This window comes from Recurvomyces mirabilis (genome assembly GCF_035927965.1).
Source record: "Recurvomyces mirabilis strain CCFEE 5264 chromosome Unknown scaffold_36, whole genome shotgun sequence".
Lineage (NCBI taxonomy): Eukaryota > Fungi > Ascomycota > Dothideomycetes > Mycosphaerellales > Teratosphaeriaceae > Recurvomyces > Recurvomyces mirabilis.
In genome coordinates this window covers 129,240-142,965 of record NW_027041970.1, presented here as the reverse complement: position 1 = coordinate 142,965, position 13,726 = coordinate 129,240, and the positions used below count along the sequence as shown (strand labels likewise).

The window sequence follows — 13,726 nt, the reverse complement described above, 5'->3', positions numbered from 1 at the left end:
TCTTCAGTTTCACAAGGGGTGACATGATGCATGGCTCAATAAGGACCGTAGTGCAATTGTGCTTGATCGGGATAGTAAGGTCGATGACTGCAGTGTGCTTTGAGGAGTTGTACTTTAGTCTGCCGACTTCCGATATCGACGAGATCGCGTCAAATAGGTCTAAAAGCTGTGCCCTAACTCCGTTACGACCTCGTACCGACTCGATACGCCCAATCCGGATATCATTAAGCATCAATTGAGGTGAAGAAAGCTGCGCAGAGAGCTTCACCTCTCCACTCATATGAAAACAACTTGGGAAGTTGATGTACGCAACAGTCGATGATGGTACTCTCGGCCCATTGTTGAGTCGCACCGTGTACCGTTAGAGCCCACCACTTTCACCGTCCATGCGCTGTCAGATGTCAGCTGTCAGCTTGATCGAAACCATTGTGGTGGCGTACCTGCAGCTTGCTGAAGACGATGTATTAGCTGGGTGGTCTGACAACTCGCCGGTACCTTCGTACCTAATCATATAGCGACAGTGGTAAGCGAGAGGTCTCCTCCAGCGTCATCATGCTAGAAACGATGAAAGGAGAAGGTACACATTACTTGGCAACATGCTTGGCGAACTCTTGTTTGCGACTGCGCGACTAGAAAGAGACAACAAGATGACTACCGGCCATAACATCCATGGACTACATCTAGCTTCGATGGCCTGTACGACAACTCGGCTCTTGTACACCGTGATGCTGGCTAGGGAATGGCGCCACCCACATACGACTGCATGGATACGGTGCCAAAATACGGCATGACCGACGACCTCGCTGCCGGAATAGTACTGACTTTGCTCAAAGCGACTGTTGTAGGTGGGGTATTTGCCAATGGCTGGCTGCATGAGGCAGTGGACTTGAGCAACACGAGCTGGCTACATGCCTGCTATGCAGTTCTGGTAACCGCCAGATTATAAAAGGTAGGACGGCTGTCGCACTGCTGGCCAAGAACCTCAAAGCTTCCTGGATTTCCAGCAGAACTCTTCCTACAAACCAGAACTATCACAGCGAATTTCACAATGTACTCCAGGAACCTTCTTGCTCTCGTGGGCCTGTACGCGCTCACATCGGCCGATCCAAATCCTGTGCCTCAAAGTGTCGCCAGCATCCAGGCCAACATTCAAGCCGCTCAAGGCGTCATCCTGACCATCATCAACGACCTCGCTCAACAGAGATCCGCCGTGGCCGACTTCTCTGCCTTACAAGCCGGCCTAGCTCCACTCGTCACCTTCACCTGTCCTCCAGCTGCGCCCTTGGCTGCTGCAGCTTCCAGCAACCAAGCGATCCAATATCTACAGGAAGTCCAGCTCGAGCTCAACATTGTGTCGCTTGCCATCCAGGACGCTGATACTGCAGGTGCTCAGAATGGGGTGTGCACAGCTATCGGCTACTTCACGGCGGCGGGTGCCTTCATCACTCCATCTGGTCAGCCTACCTCGACCTCCCCTGAACTTACTTCACCGCCTACCACATCCCCGACCCCAACACCAACAGACTGCACATCACAAGAGAATAGCTGCCGCACCGCTCCTAACGCAAACCAATCCTTTTGCTCTGCACAAGCAGCAAGTTGCCAAGCGACCTGCAGTACCAACTTCAACGCCTGTTCGACCGCCCCGAATGCCAACCACGCATACTGCGCATCCCAGTACGCTGCCTGCCTTGGCTACAACCCGTTCACCACCGCCTCGACCACCCTGATGACTTCGACCTCCTCGGCACCTTTCGTGTGCAATCTTGCGCACAGCTACCCTACACCGCTGACATGTATTCAGACTAATGGTTCGATCGCGCTTGTAACGAACACTCTGTTGCCCCATTAGAATTGCGTGGAAGAATACGGCGTGACTAGAGGGGACCACAGGACACGCAAGCTGTCAAACTTGTCTGTCTCTATCGCGCTATAAAGATCGGATTATTCTGTGATGACTGGCGATCGAGCGATCAGAAGTCTTGTACATATGCCTGTATTCACAATGGACAAGTTTCAGGCTGCTGATTAAACGCAATGTTGTAATGCAGTCCGATAGTCACCTTCAAGATTTAGTTGCAGACGGGATTACGACACTGTGACCGCATTCCAAACAATATATCCCATCTGGTCTGTAAGGTCATCCGGAGCGATCTGCCAAGCTGCATGCTTGGACGTACAGCTTGTTTGTCAATCCCTTCAAGCTCTCGAATGAGGCCAATGGGGGGTTGACATCGGACACGAGGAGTCCTCACGTATCGGACTCCCTCCGCCGCGGTTTGATGGCTGAGTTGCAGCAGTCTGGAATAATGAGAAGCTTCCATTTGGGTAGAGACACAATTGCTGCGAGCCAGCCTGATGTAGTTTGTGCCGCAGCCGGTCTGTAGACAAAGTTCCAACCTCCGAGAAGGGAATGAGAAGCGTCTATCAGCCTGGGTGTTTCGAAGCACTATTCCGTACGGACTTGATGTCCGAGGTCCCTCATGCTATCATCGTGTGTATATCGTGTGTGCACCATTATTCAGTAAACCCGGGGTGTACGCCGATAGACAGAGGTGTATATCCTGCAGTCGTACATGTGCGATCGCTAGCTCGGCTAAGCACGTCGTCGATAGTAAGATCAGTCTGGACACTTGCACGACTCAGCTATGCTCATAGGGTGAAAGTGATTCTATCAGATCCAGAACACTGCTTCGATCAGATCTAGACCCTTCAATGCGTCTCGGTATGAACACCAACACCGGCATCGAATAGGAGAGATTCGGAATCCAGCTGGGCAGGGCAGATTTTCAGCCTCGAGCGGGGCGGGACAGTCCGCCATGAAGATCGCACGGTCTTCACAGATACCGTCTACAAGCGACTGGAGGAATCTCACACATGCATATCAAGGCTCCGGCAATCTCACTTTTGGGCTTACAGCCGGCCAGTGAGAAAGGCGCAGGCGAAACGACCGCCGCCGCTCGGAGCTGTGTAGGAAATTTCGCAGGCCCTGGTCCTTCGAAAGGAATTCAGAAGAGAACTTCAGATCGTCGATCCCTAGGAAGGCACGAGCGTGAGAATCGAGGTAACGATCCAGAAAGCTCTCCCTCATCGCAACATCGACCGATCGAACTTCTTGAGACCGCGCTGGGTTGTCTGCGAAGACGTCACGCTCCCACCTACGCGATTTTCATCTTCTTCCCTGTCACACGCTACGTAAGACGAAGTTGTGATAGTATCGCTAAGCCGCGCAGACAAAGAACGTGCTGCCCGTTAGTTGTAGGCGGAGCTCAACGCCGCGTCCGAATCTACGACAGAATATATCGGTATCAAGATCGCGGAGCCGCGAAGGTCCCACGAGAATGTCTGACCGTTCATCATCGCGGCCACAAGACACCTTGTCAAGTCCAGATTCCTCTGTATCAGGACTACAGCAATTCATCGAAGCCAATAAATTGCCCAAGGCTTCGAACAAATCGGAGGATACCCATCATTTGGCATTGCAGATTGCGCATAACCTTCGCTTCCAACACAACTGGACAGACGTGCGACTTCACTACCAAAGTAGACGTGAAAAGGGTATCGCTTCGCTACCACGACCCGTGATCTCTGGTCTCCCACCACAGCGCCTATACGTCCATGCGGACGAACAGGTCGACTTGCTACAGCGGCAACGGCGGGAGGGTAAAGCTGGATGGCCTGAACTCGCGTCCGAACGGGAATGGGTCTTACCCACACAGCTAGGTGAGAGCTGGTCTCTACGACGTTTCGCGGAAGTGTTCGACGCTCTGAGCTGTATCCCGCCGGACAAGCAAGGAGGTCCACTCTTCTTCGAAGCCGAGTCATGGTCGCGAAGCGGCATCACCACGCAATCCCAGGAGAACAGCGAAGCGAGATCATCGACCCCGAACCGCGTGATCGGCCCATCACAAGGCACAAGCAAGCGCACGAGAACGCCACCAGCCCTGTCCAAGGACACTTCGTCCACAGAATCCGGAACAGGTATGCCTACCACAGCTGCAGCGCCGGCGAATCCGTGGCGGACGTCACAGCCTAAGCGTATGCTGCTGGCGAGTCTGGACGACGACAGTACAGTCGTGTACTACATCATCCACGATGGCCTCGTCAAGCCACGGCAGAACTAACAGAGAAAAGGAGTACGCAAGCATATAGAGACGACAGCACTGATCCAAATGATCTCCGAGACTGAGCTCAAGGCATACGAAAGTGAGCGTTGGCGTCAGAGAATGGGTATGCATGACCTCAAGAGGGGGTATGGAGGCAATGCATGGGCAGTCTCCAGAGGCGTTCCCGGCTTCTGTCGGGCGGCCTTACGTGATAAGTTCATGTGTAGTGACGACAGAGACACTCGTCAGATTATGTCGTCGCAGTAGACTGTTACATTCTTGCCTTCTACTGTCATTGTCTCCTTTTACACTTCGGAGCTTTGCCTCCAGCGTGCAATTTGCCGCTGTTCTGGTGCCAGCACGCATGTGTTTGATACTATCGTGGACTCATTACTTGAACATTGTTATCAAACCAGCATACAGCATATGTACTTGGTATTATATATATTCCTCAGAATACATATTTTATACAAGCAGCGGGATGCATAATTGGTGGTGCGGCGCATGAAGCAAACGCAGGGTTTCGAGCTCTCGGCGCGCTTGCCGAATTATCGCACTTGTCGTGGAGCTTTGTGGGAAACAACACGACACCTGCGCCTTCTGCCCTCCTCCTCACCACGACAGATGCTGCAAAACACATCACCAAATCCTCCTCCTGACCCACATTAACCCTCACTCTCTCATCTTCTTCCACACGACCCTCTCCTCCACCTCCGCCTCCCACCGCTGTTCTACAGCTTTTCTCGCGTATGCTACAGCCCCACCTCTCTTCCCAACACAGCTTCAAAATGTGCTAACACATGCTGCAGCTTCGTCCGACCACCACCACACCAGACATCGACTCCCCAAGCCTACCGCTCGCCTTAGGCTGCAACTCTTGCAGCTCCCGATCACCCGAGCCGTTTACTTAATCGATCAATCAATTGAATCGCACAAGTAGACAAGCTTTACCAAGACCAAACACCCAGCATGTCTGCCGAGGATACCAACAACAATGGCCCCGTCGACTCCGGTGTCGACAACCTAGCTGACAAGCTTGGCTCAGCTCAGATTTCCGACCAGCCGCGCACGGAAGAGGAGTATGCTCAAGCTCAGCTCACCCTCCGTGCCATTGTCACTTCACGTGAAGCCGGCGTGATTATTGGCAAAGCCGGTCAAAACGTTGCCGATCTTCGTGAGAAGACGGGTGTGCGTGCTGGTGTCAGCAAGGTTGTGCCGGGTGTGCATGATCGTGTGTTGACTGTCACGGGGGCGTTGACGGCAATCAGCGAGGCGTATGGTTTGGTGGCTGATGGGTTGGTGAAGGGTGCTCCGCAGGTGGGCATGGGCGGCGTTGTGGCTAACCCGAACACTCACCGTGAGTCTACTGTGTCTTGTGTACTGGTTGAGCTTCTGCTAATTGCCATTCTTTACCAGCCATTCGTCTCCTCATCTCGCACAACCAAATGGGCACGATCATTGGTCGCCAAGGCCTCAAGATCAAGCAGATCCAGGACGCCTCCGGTGTTCGTATGGTAGCTCAGAAAGAGATGTTGCCGCAATCGACCGAGCGTATCGTCGAGGTTCAAGGCACACCAGACGGGATTCAGAAGGCAACGTGGGAGATCGGGAAGTGCCTGATCGACGACCAGGAGCGTGGGTACGGCACGGTATTGTACAGCCCTGCTGTACGTGTACAAGGCGGTGCACCTGCACCTGCCATAAACGGCGGCAGTTACAACCAATCACCGAGGAACTTCAACCGCACAGGCAATGGTGCAGACTTCACTGGAGGCCCGTCACCAGCATATAATCAACGTCGCAGCACAGGCGGCCAAGACGGTGGCCCACCGGGAGCAGTAGAGGATGGCGAGGACATCCAAACTCAAAACATCAGCATTCCCGCAGACATGGTCGGCTGCATCATCGGTCGTGGTGGCAGCAAGATCAGCGAGATCAGGAAGTCATCCGGAGCACGCATCAGCATTGCCAAGGCACCTCATGACGAGAGTGGCGAGCGCATGTTCACTATTACTGGTGGCCCGACTGCCAACGAGAAGGCTCTCTACTTGCTGTATGAGAACCTTGAGGCGGAGAAGATGCGCCGCAGTCAGATCCCCGAGGCCGCAGCGTAGAACGCATCTGGTCACGGATCTCCATACCCTCGAGCTCAGCGACGTATCCCTAGTGTTATGCTTGGTCATTGAGGTCCATCATGCAGCAAAGAGCTACAGCTTGCGGCATCAAACAATTACACTAGGACGACGAGCACGGAAACACACACCACCACCACCAACACCAACACCAAAAGCATGTCTTCTCTCTTCGTGATCGATCACGACAACCCCCCCAACTTTATCACCGACCACAGATCCTCTCCTTCATGCTCATAACGATTGTCATGATGCTCACGCTTCTTACGACGACGAAAAAAACAACGGCTGAAAACGTTACTGGCGAGCCCTTAATTGACCCCGACTACCTTTCACCACTTCATTGTCATCCTATCAACACGTATCGAAACAGCATCATTTGTTGCTGGACTTGACTGGGCGGGCGCTTTCACAGTTCGACCACAGCAGCATTTGTGCTTCTACTGCAGTATCCGCATGGTGGAATGGACTTTGTTTGTCGCTTTCTGTTTGCGGAAAAGGTGTTTTTGGCATAGCACTATACCATTTGCTACCAGTTGCAGTTGTTCATTGAGCGCGGGTGGGTGGGTGTGTGGGTATGGAGTAAGTCTTTTGATTGGTATGCACTGCACTGCGCTTGTATGTAGCATTGCGACCGCATGGCGCACGTAGGGCTAGGCTTACATTTTACTGTCAAGTATGGAAATGTTGATGCGTGGTAAAGTTCACTTGGACTTCTCACCAGGGGTTTGCGTCACATCAGATTGCTTCTTTCGACTGCTGGGAGACAATCCGAATGTGACACCGCGTGAGAAGGTGAAAGATTGTCTAAATGCTATCAAGTAACAGAATGCGGCGCTCGAACGCTGCAAAGCTCGCTTTTGCTGGACCTAGACGCTGCGCTTCCTTTTCCCTTTCCCCGTCTACTAGACTTCGTTGCTCATGATCGCAACCATGGCCCTGGACTCACGCTTTCCCTGGCGGTAGGATTCTTCGCGCTTCATTGCATTATAGGTAAATCTTGCAAGTGCGTGAGCTTTTAGACGTCCGGAAGTGCATCTTGTATCAGGACCTCGGTCTACCGCGGCGGCGGTGGCTGCGGCTGCGACGGATGCTGTAGTTGTTGTTGTTGCTGCCCCAGTCTTGGCTGATCGAGGGCGGAGTATGCGGTGGGATAATGCATACTAGCCGACAAGCCGAAAGGGTCTGCGTCGAGCATAGGATCGTTCGGGTCGATCATCTGACCTCCTGCGAAACCACTCGGGCCGCCTCCAGCACTCATACCGATCTGGCTTGTTGGCGGGCGTGAAGCGGGCATCAATGGCTGCTGATGTGGCTGCGTATACTGAGGATGATGATGCTGCTGCTGCTGCTGCTGCTGTGTGGGACCCGGGTGATGAGAGGCTGGCTGCTGCTGCTGTTGCGCATGATTGTAATGCTGTTGATAGTATTCCTGCTGGACGTGCTGCTGCTGCAGTTGCTCGTCGACATCATATTGCGCCGGTGGGTAAGCACCATGTAACTGCGTTGGCGAAGGATCGGAGACCTGATCTTGGTCTTGGTCTTGTGGATCGGCGGGCTCATCGAGCATCGACTGTTGTTGGGTATCGTACTCCTGCTCTACACGCACCAAAAATCAATCTAGGACGAACACAGTTCTTTGTAAGAGGGAGTGGAGAGACTTGCCGAGCTGATCTATGTGTTTTTGGAATGGACTGGGGTAGTATGCTGATGCTGGTGAGGGTTGTGGGACAGCGCTTGCGATGCTGGTCGTAGAATTGGCGGTCATTGGTGGGTTCATGCTGCTGTGCTGGCTTGCGGTCGAGTGACTCGAAATTACACTGGCGTTGCTCTGGAATTGGTTTGGTGGAGTCGGTCGAGCTTGCGGTTGAGGGTTCAACATCGGCTGCGGCGGCAGAGGAGGTGGATAATAGGCTGAGTTAAGCGGCTGCTGCGATGATCGATTGTAGCCGTGGTATTGCTGCACTTGTCCCTGAGCTAGTACACCAGATGTTGGTGGAGTAATCCCACCTTGGTGCATTGTTAGTGGTGATCGTGTCGGAACGCTAGATGGTGAAGAAGCGTGAGAGGAAGGTGTTGGGTGGCCTTGTGGTGATGCTTGGGGGAAGGTCATGTCTGAATTCGAGTGCCCAGGAGCCAGCTTTGGAAGATGGCTCTGACCGGTAGTACGTCGAGCGTGCTGTTGCTGGACGGTGGTCCGCTGTAGAGGCGCTGGAGGCTGTCTAGGTTGCGAGATGCCTGGAGGTAGGAGGCCTGGCCCTAATATGGGACTGCCTGTCTTCATGTTGAGTTCCGCTTGCACGTCGATGCCTTAGGAATGTTAGTGTGAAGTCCGGATGATCTGGCTTGTTGGGACATACCTTTCTCGAGTAAGATCCGCTCAAGCAGCGAGTTCTTGTATCGTAGCATGAGACACTCGTCGGCAGCTGTCCGCTGACTCTGTTGGAGATGCGAGAGTTGTTCTTCGTTCTGCTTGATGTTTGCTTCGAGTTGCTTGATGTATTCCGTACGACGCTCTCGAAACGCTGCCTGTGCTTGCCTATTGCGCTGCTTTCGCTCTTCAGACGTCGCATATATCTGATTGACATATCAGTCGAAGTACACTACGCGAAGTAGACATAATACTAACAGGCTTCCTTCCACCTTTCCGCTTTACTGGCTGAACTGGCTGTTCTTGCGAAGCATCGGGTAGACCGTCTGGCTCCGGCGACGACTCCACAGAACTAGGCGTGCCTTCCGCAATGGGCGCATCCTCAAGCTTAGTCGAAGCGGCCATGCTTTCATCCATCATACTGCTATCGCCCATCTGCAGGTACCCGGGCGACCGCGCCGACCCAAGACCAGTCAGCCTGCGACGTCAAGCAGACGCTAGACCCACAAAGCAGAGACAAAACGGTAGTGAGTGCCCAGAGCGTCGGGTGCGAGTCGTGCGTGCTTGCGTGGTTGGGTGTTGCGATATGGGCGGATTTGCTAATAGGCTCAGATAAGAATTAAAGTGCTATGAGAAGAAGAAACGAAGTGTAAGAGGTAGCTAATGGAAACACGTCAGAATTGGCCGCCGAGCGCGCGTGCGGAGCCGTTCAAAAGTACTCTGGTCGAGACGGATGTGGCACAGGCCGGGAAGGTAGGTGCCAAATGAAAATTCTGTCCTGCTCGGTGGTGGAGGTGGTCATGAGGGCACTTTGACTCTCTCGCCTGCTTCCTGAAGATACGACGAGGATATATTCCTTCGAAGGGCTTACTGTTGATTCGCGTGTGTGGTTGAAACTCCTCTCCGTCCACTCTATGATCCGACCGTCAGCCCTGCCAACCAAAGGACGCAATGGATATTGATTGACTTGTTGCGGAAGTGGAAGGTGTGGAAGACGAGGCCGTTGGAGAAGCTCGCACGCGGCACTGCAGGGATCGGTCGCCTCGGTGAGCATCACTCTTGCTCAGCGCTAGATCTGAAGGAGCATGTTTAACCGAAAACCCATGCTCCAGACTCGTGCATCTCCTCGGGTCTTACCCGCTGCTACGTTCCTACATCAGAGCGATATAGCAACATCAGCATTTGTGCTCTGCGCAATTAGCAGAAGAGACACTGCTGGGCAATAATGGGGTAGCTGAGACCATGCTTCAGCCGACATACGAAACGCATGCCGAAGACTCGTGGTCGTGGGGTGTGGTACGGCAATGCATATGGTCGATGTCTCAATGGCAGGGACGATCACTATGTCGATCCTGCGTCTAGAGTGCCTACGCCATACAGAATAATTCGGTCCTCACACCGTTGCTTACAGTCGGCCAGGATGCGCTAAAACCTACGTCGTCTCGTTTCGAGATCACAGAATCCTCCAGATCTGCATCCAGATGGCTCTGGAAAGAACATGCAGTGTTTCATATCCTTCTGATCAGCACTTCCGCAGGCCATCCTAGCAGTACCAATACGACGTTCTTTTCTACATATGCAGGGCACCGCCTAAGCATGTGCTGTCGCGTGACAATCGCATGCCCTGTGTACCAGGGGCAAGTATCGGATGTCGCCTCAGGATGACAGCTTCGGCTCTCCATCCAGTTTGAAGATCTCAACCTGGTGTAACGCCCGCTTCTTATACAGCTACATGCATTGATGCCTAGAGATGCAAACACAACCGAAGATCATCAGGTGCAGGTCAAGACGATATGACGCTCGCATGCTCTCGGACATGTTGACAGTCGACGTCTGCGATCTCGGCTCACAAGCATCAGTACGGATCCGGAACCAGACCTAAGGCGCACTTCCTTCGAGAGACCGGTAACGCTCGCGTCTTGTACCGCTGCTGCAATCTCAGGGCACGACTGCCACTTCCGTGAGCTCACACTTTACTGACATGACCTCCCGTCTGATCAGACCTGTCATTTGCAACCTTCGACACCCCACCAGCTCAGATGGTAGATGAGATTTCCAGTACATCACGATCATAATCAGTCAGGCACTGACCAGCCAGACCTACAAGACGAAAGTGTAAGGTAAGGTCTTCGATTTCTGCTGACAGGACAATTGGTTGACCCTGAGTTCCTTCTGCGTCTTCTCGTCGCTCCTTCAGATTCACTCTCTTTCCATCATTCCCGCTGAACCTTGACTGGGACATCTGAACTTGTTTCACGATGACCACCGATAAACATGCCAAGCGCTTCTATGCGCAATACCGATCACGCCAATGGCAGGCCGTGTACGGGCATACGAGATTTCAAGACCAAAGCCTTTGCCAGAAGCACTTCCGCTGGTGCAGCCAGCAACGGCACCGCCACCGAATCCGACTAAATCTACCCGGCAACCTACACCAGCGGCTGCAGCCTCAGTGTGGCCGCCGCCACTATCAAGGCCACTGTCCGACATTCGAGAGATCACCGAGCCAAGTCTAATGGACATGGTGTCCCGATACTCCAACGCGCCAACTCGCCGACGAGAGCAGAACGCACACAAAATCAGTCCGGAGATACGGCACCACTTTGCCAAGGACAGAGGAGTTGTCAAGCATAAAGGTTCGGTCGAACGCAAGTCGTCTGTGCGACGCAGTCTGTCTGGGAGATCAAAGGACACGGCAAGGTCACAAGACGAGCGGTACGGTAACCCTTACGAGGTCGTCGCATCCTCGTCTTACTCGAGTACTCCGGAGAAGTCGAGCTGCTATGCCATACCTCAGTCGAGTGTCCCACACCGATCGTCGTCGTTTGGGAGGTCAGAACCACCGTCCAGAGCTCCCTCACGACGCAACACCTCAATAAGGGTGCCGTGGTCGAAGGAACAGCCACAGTTCTCCGTATCAAACCGCGGCCCCTGTCGTTCGCCTGTCAAGGAGGCTGTACGAAGATCGGATCCAGTCAGTGCGGATTCGGCGCGCAGAGTGCCTTCAAGAACCTTGATTCGGCGACCTCACCCAGTAGATATACTCAATGCTGCAGAGTGCAAACACCCACGAGTCGTACTGGACCTGCGTACCACAGCACCCGTCTTTGTCGGTGGCGGTAGTCTGGAAGGCTTAGTCACAGTCATCATCGATCACAACGAGCGAGCGAAAGAACGCCGTACATTGGGGGTTGGCTCGGTCACGGTCGATCTTCTTGGCTACGAGCAGACGAGTGGTGATCGCAAGGCAACCTTTCTTGCCCTTGGTAGCGACGTGATCGATGCGAATCACCCTCCACCAGCCAGCATGGTTGAGCCATCGAACCCACTGACGCCAGGGGACAAGTTCTGGACTTTATGTCCTTCGAGCTCGACGTTGCCATTCATGCTCAGCTTGCCACTTGATACCGGTCCGCCTCCCTTTCAGTCTCGACACGCGAGCATCCGGTATGTGCTCTGTGCAACAGCACTCATACGAGACGCAGGCACACATTACCGTGTACGCGTATCGAAGGAGGTTCAGATACTGCCCACATACGATCCGGAAAAAGCGCTGGCATCTCTGCCGACACCACTGACTGCTTCAGATGAGCTGCTTTTGCGAAAGACTGGAGGGCACGAACGTATCAGAGTCACTGCTGGTCTACACCGGCAGATCTGGGTCAGTGGGAGCACGATCTTCGTAGACGTGCATGTTGCGAATAAGAGTGGTAAGGCGGTGCGTAAGCTGCAGCTCAGCTTGGAGCGAGATGTGCTGTGCTACAAGCACGCAGCTGCAGACACTAAAGCACTGTCAGTAAGCCAGGCTCGTGTCTTTGAGAGCAACCATCAGTCTACGATAGCGACAAATTCACTTAAAGCCGGCGCTAATGAGTGGAATGGCGTACCACCACACAGCTCAGAGATCCGAACATATGACTTGGCGATAGCAAGAGACCATGCGACGATCAGGTGTGGAAAGTACTTCGAAGTGCGCTTCTTTCTGAACATCACCGCTTTCATCTCGAGCTCCAAGTCAGTGTCACTACAGCTGCCGATCATCCTCATCCATATGAACTCGATCGATGTAGTCCCCAACTCCGTGGCACAGGTAGCAGCCGCGATCGAAGAACGAAGGGCGCAACAAAGGAAACACGAACGCGAACACAGCCAGGAGTCCCGACTACATGGCCGCTCCAAGCATGTTCGACAAAGATCCGTCTCCTCTCCCGCCGAAAGCACCGCGCTGAGGTCAAAGACTTCGTACCGACCTGGCCAAGCATTCGCAGCACCACACCAACACAGCCTGGAGCAGCAACGAGCCGAGCGAGACGATCTGAACACCTTGCGACACATGCTCGACTCCTCCCCACGCAAGTACATGCCGCAGATCCAACATGCTTTCACCGTCCAGAAGCAAGGCAGTAACATCAGTATCAGTTCACTAGGAGGCAGCGGAGAGCGCAACGGACTACCCTACGCCGGGTCGACCTTCCCAACACCTCCCGTCGTGAAATACGGACGACGCAAGGAAACACGCTCGAACGTGACGGCTACAGCCGCGGCCGAGGGGGTCGATAGTATACGCCAGCGTATGCGACGTATGGCCAGTATCGACACATATACAAGCAGCAGCAAGAGAGCCACCGATGCCAGAAGTGCTTTCGGACCTTGGCACGAGAATACGAAGCCATCACCTCACATTCGGGAGCGAGCCGATACCAGCAGCCATAGCACTGCGCAGACACTGAAACCGTATACCCTCGGTCTACCACTACAACCGAACCCAACCCGATCAGCTTCGCCAGCAACCCCGCCGCCACCAGCCTTCGAAGAAGCAGGCACAAAGCACAAACCACGGATCTCCCGCCCAGCTACTGCTATCGGGACAAGGACGAGGGTCGAGATGGAGGAGCCGCAGGATTTCCGATCAAGACGGGAGAGGACGAGGTTCGAGTTCAAGCCTGTGAGACGGAAGGGGAGTACGAGTAGTAGTCTTCGAGGTCGTGGATTGGGATTGTGGGATAGTGTTCGGAGGAAGACGTCGTGGGATACGGGGGGGTGGATATAGGGTAAATATGTATGTATTGGCTTGGTCTTGTCACGTTCTGTTGTATGCTCACAAGGGCATGCGATGA

At 53.7% G+C, this 13,726-nt stretch overlaps 5 protein-coding genes across 5 annotated transcripts; 4 read left to right on the top strand and 1 right to left on the bottom strand.

The window, feature by feature from the left end:
* Positions 1–1,048: 1,048 nt before the first annotated feature.
* On the top strand, positions 1,049–1,852 carry LTS14_010050 (uncharacterized protein; the record flags this gene model as incomplete). Its single annotated transcript, XM_064842727.1, has 1 exon — positions 1,049–1,852. The coding sequence occupies one exon, from the start codon at positions 1,049–1,051 to the stop codon at positions 1,850–1,852; it is 804 nt and encodes a 267-aa protein (XP_064689724.1).
* Positions 1,853–3,341: 1,489 nt separating this feature from the next.
* LTS14_010049 (uncharacterized protein) lies at positions 3,342–4,124 on the top strand (the record flags this gene model as incomplete). The annotated part of the gene is made up of 1 exon (XM_064842726.1): positions 3,342–4,124. The coding sequence occupies one exon, from the start codon at positions 3,342–3,344 to the stop codon at positions 4,122–4,124; it is 783 nt and encodes a 260-aa protein (XP_064689723.1).
* A 951-nt stretch (positions 4,125–5,075) lies between these two features.
* Positions 5,076–6,220, top strand: HEK2 (RNA binding protein, heterogenous nuclear RNP-K like protein; the record flags this gene model as incomplete). The annotated part of the gene is made up of 2 exons (XM_064842725.1): positions 5,076–5,463; positions 5,523–6,220. The coding sequence occupies 2 exons, from the start codon at positions 5,076–5,078 to the stop codon at positions 6,218–6,220; spliced, it is 1,086 nt and encodes a 361-aa protein (XP_064689722.1).
* A 1,075-nt stretch (positions 6,221–7,295) lies between these two features.
* On the bottom strand, positions 7,296–9,014 carry LTS14_010047 (uncharacterized protein; the record flags this gene model as incomplete). The annotated part of the gene is made up of 4 exons (XM_064842724.1): positions 7,296–7,837; positions 7,904–8,548; positions 8,599–8,815; positions 8,868–9,014. The coding sequence occupies 4 exons, from the start codon at positions 9,012–9,014 to the stop codon at positions 7,296–7,298; spliced, it is 1,551 nt and encodes a 516-aa protein (XP_064689721.1).
* Positions 9,015–10,920: 1,906 nt separating this feature from the next.
* On the top strand, positions 10,921–13,659 carry LTS14_010046 (uncharacterized protein; the record flags this gene model as incomplete). The annotated part of the gene is made up of 1 exon (XM_064842723.1): positions 10,921–13,659. The coding sequence occupies one exon, from the start codon at positions 10,921–10,923 to the stop codon at positions 13,657–13,659; it is 2,739 nt and encodes a 912-aa protein (XP_064689720.1).
* Positions 13,660–13,726: the final 67 nt, after the last annotated feature.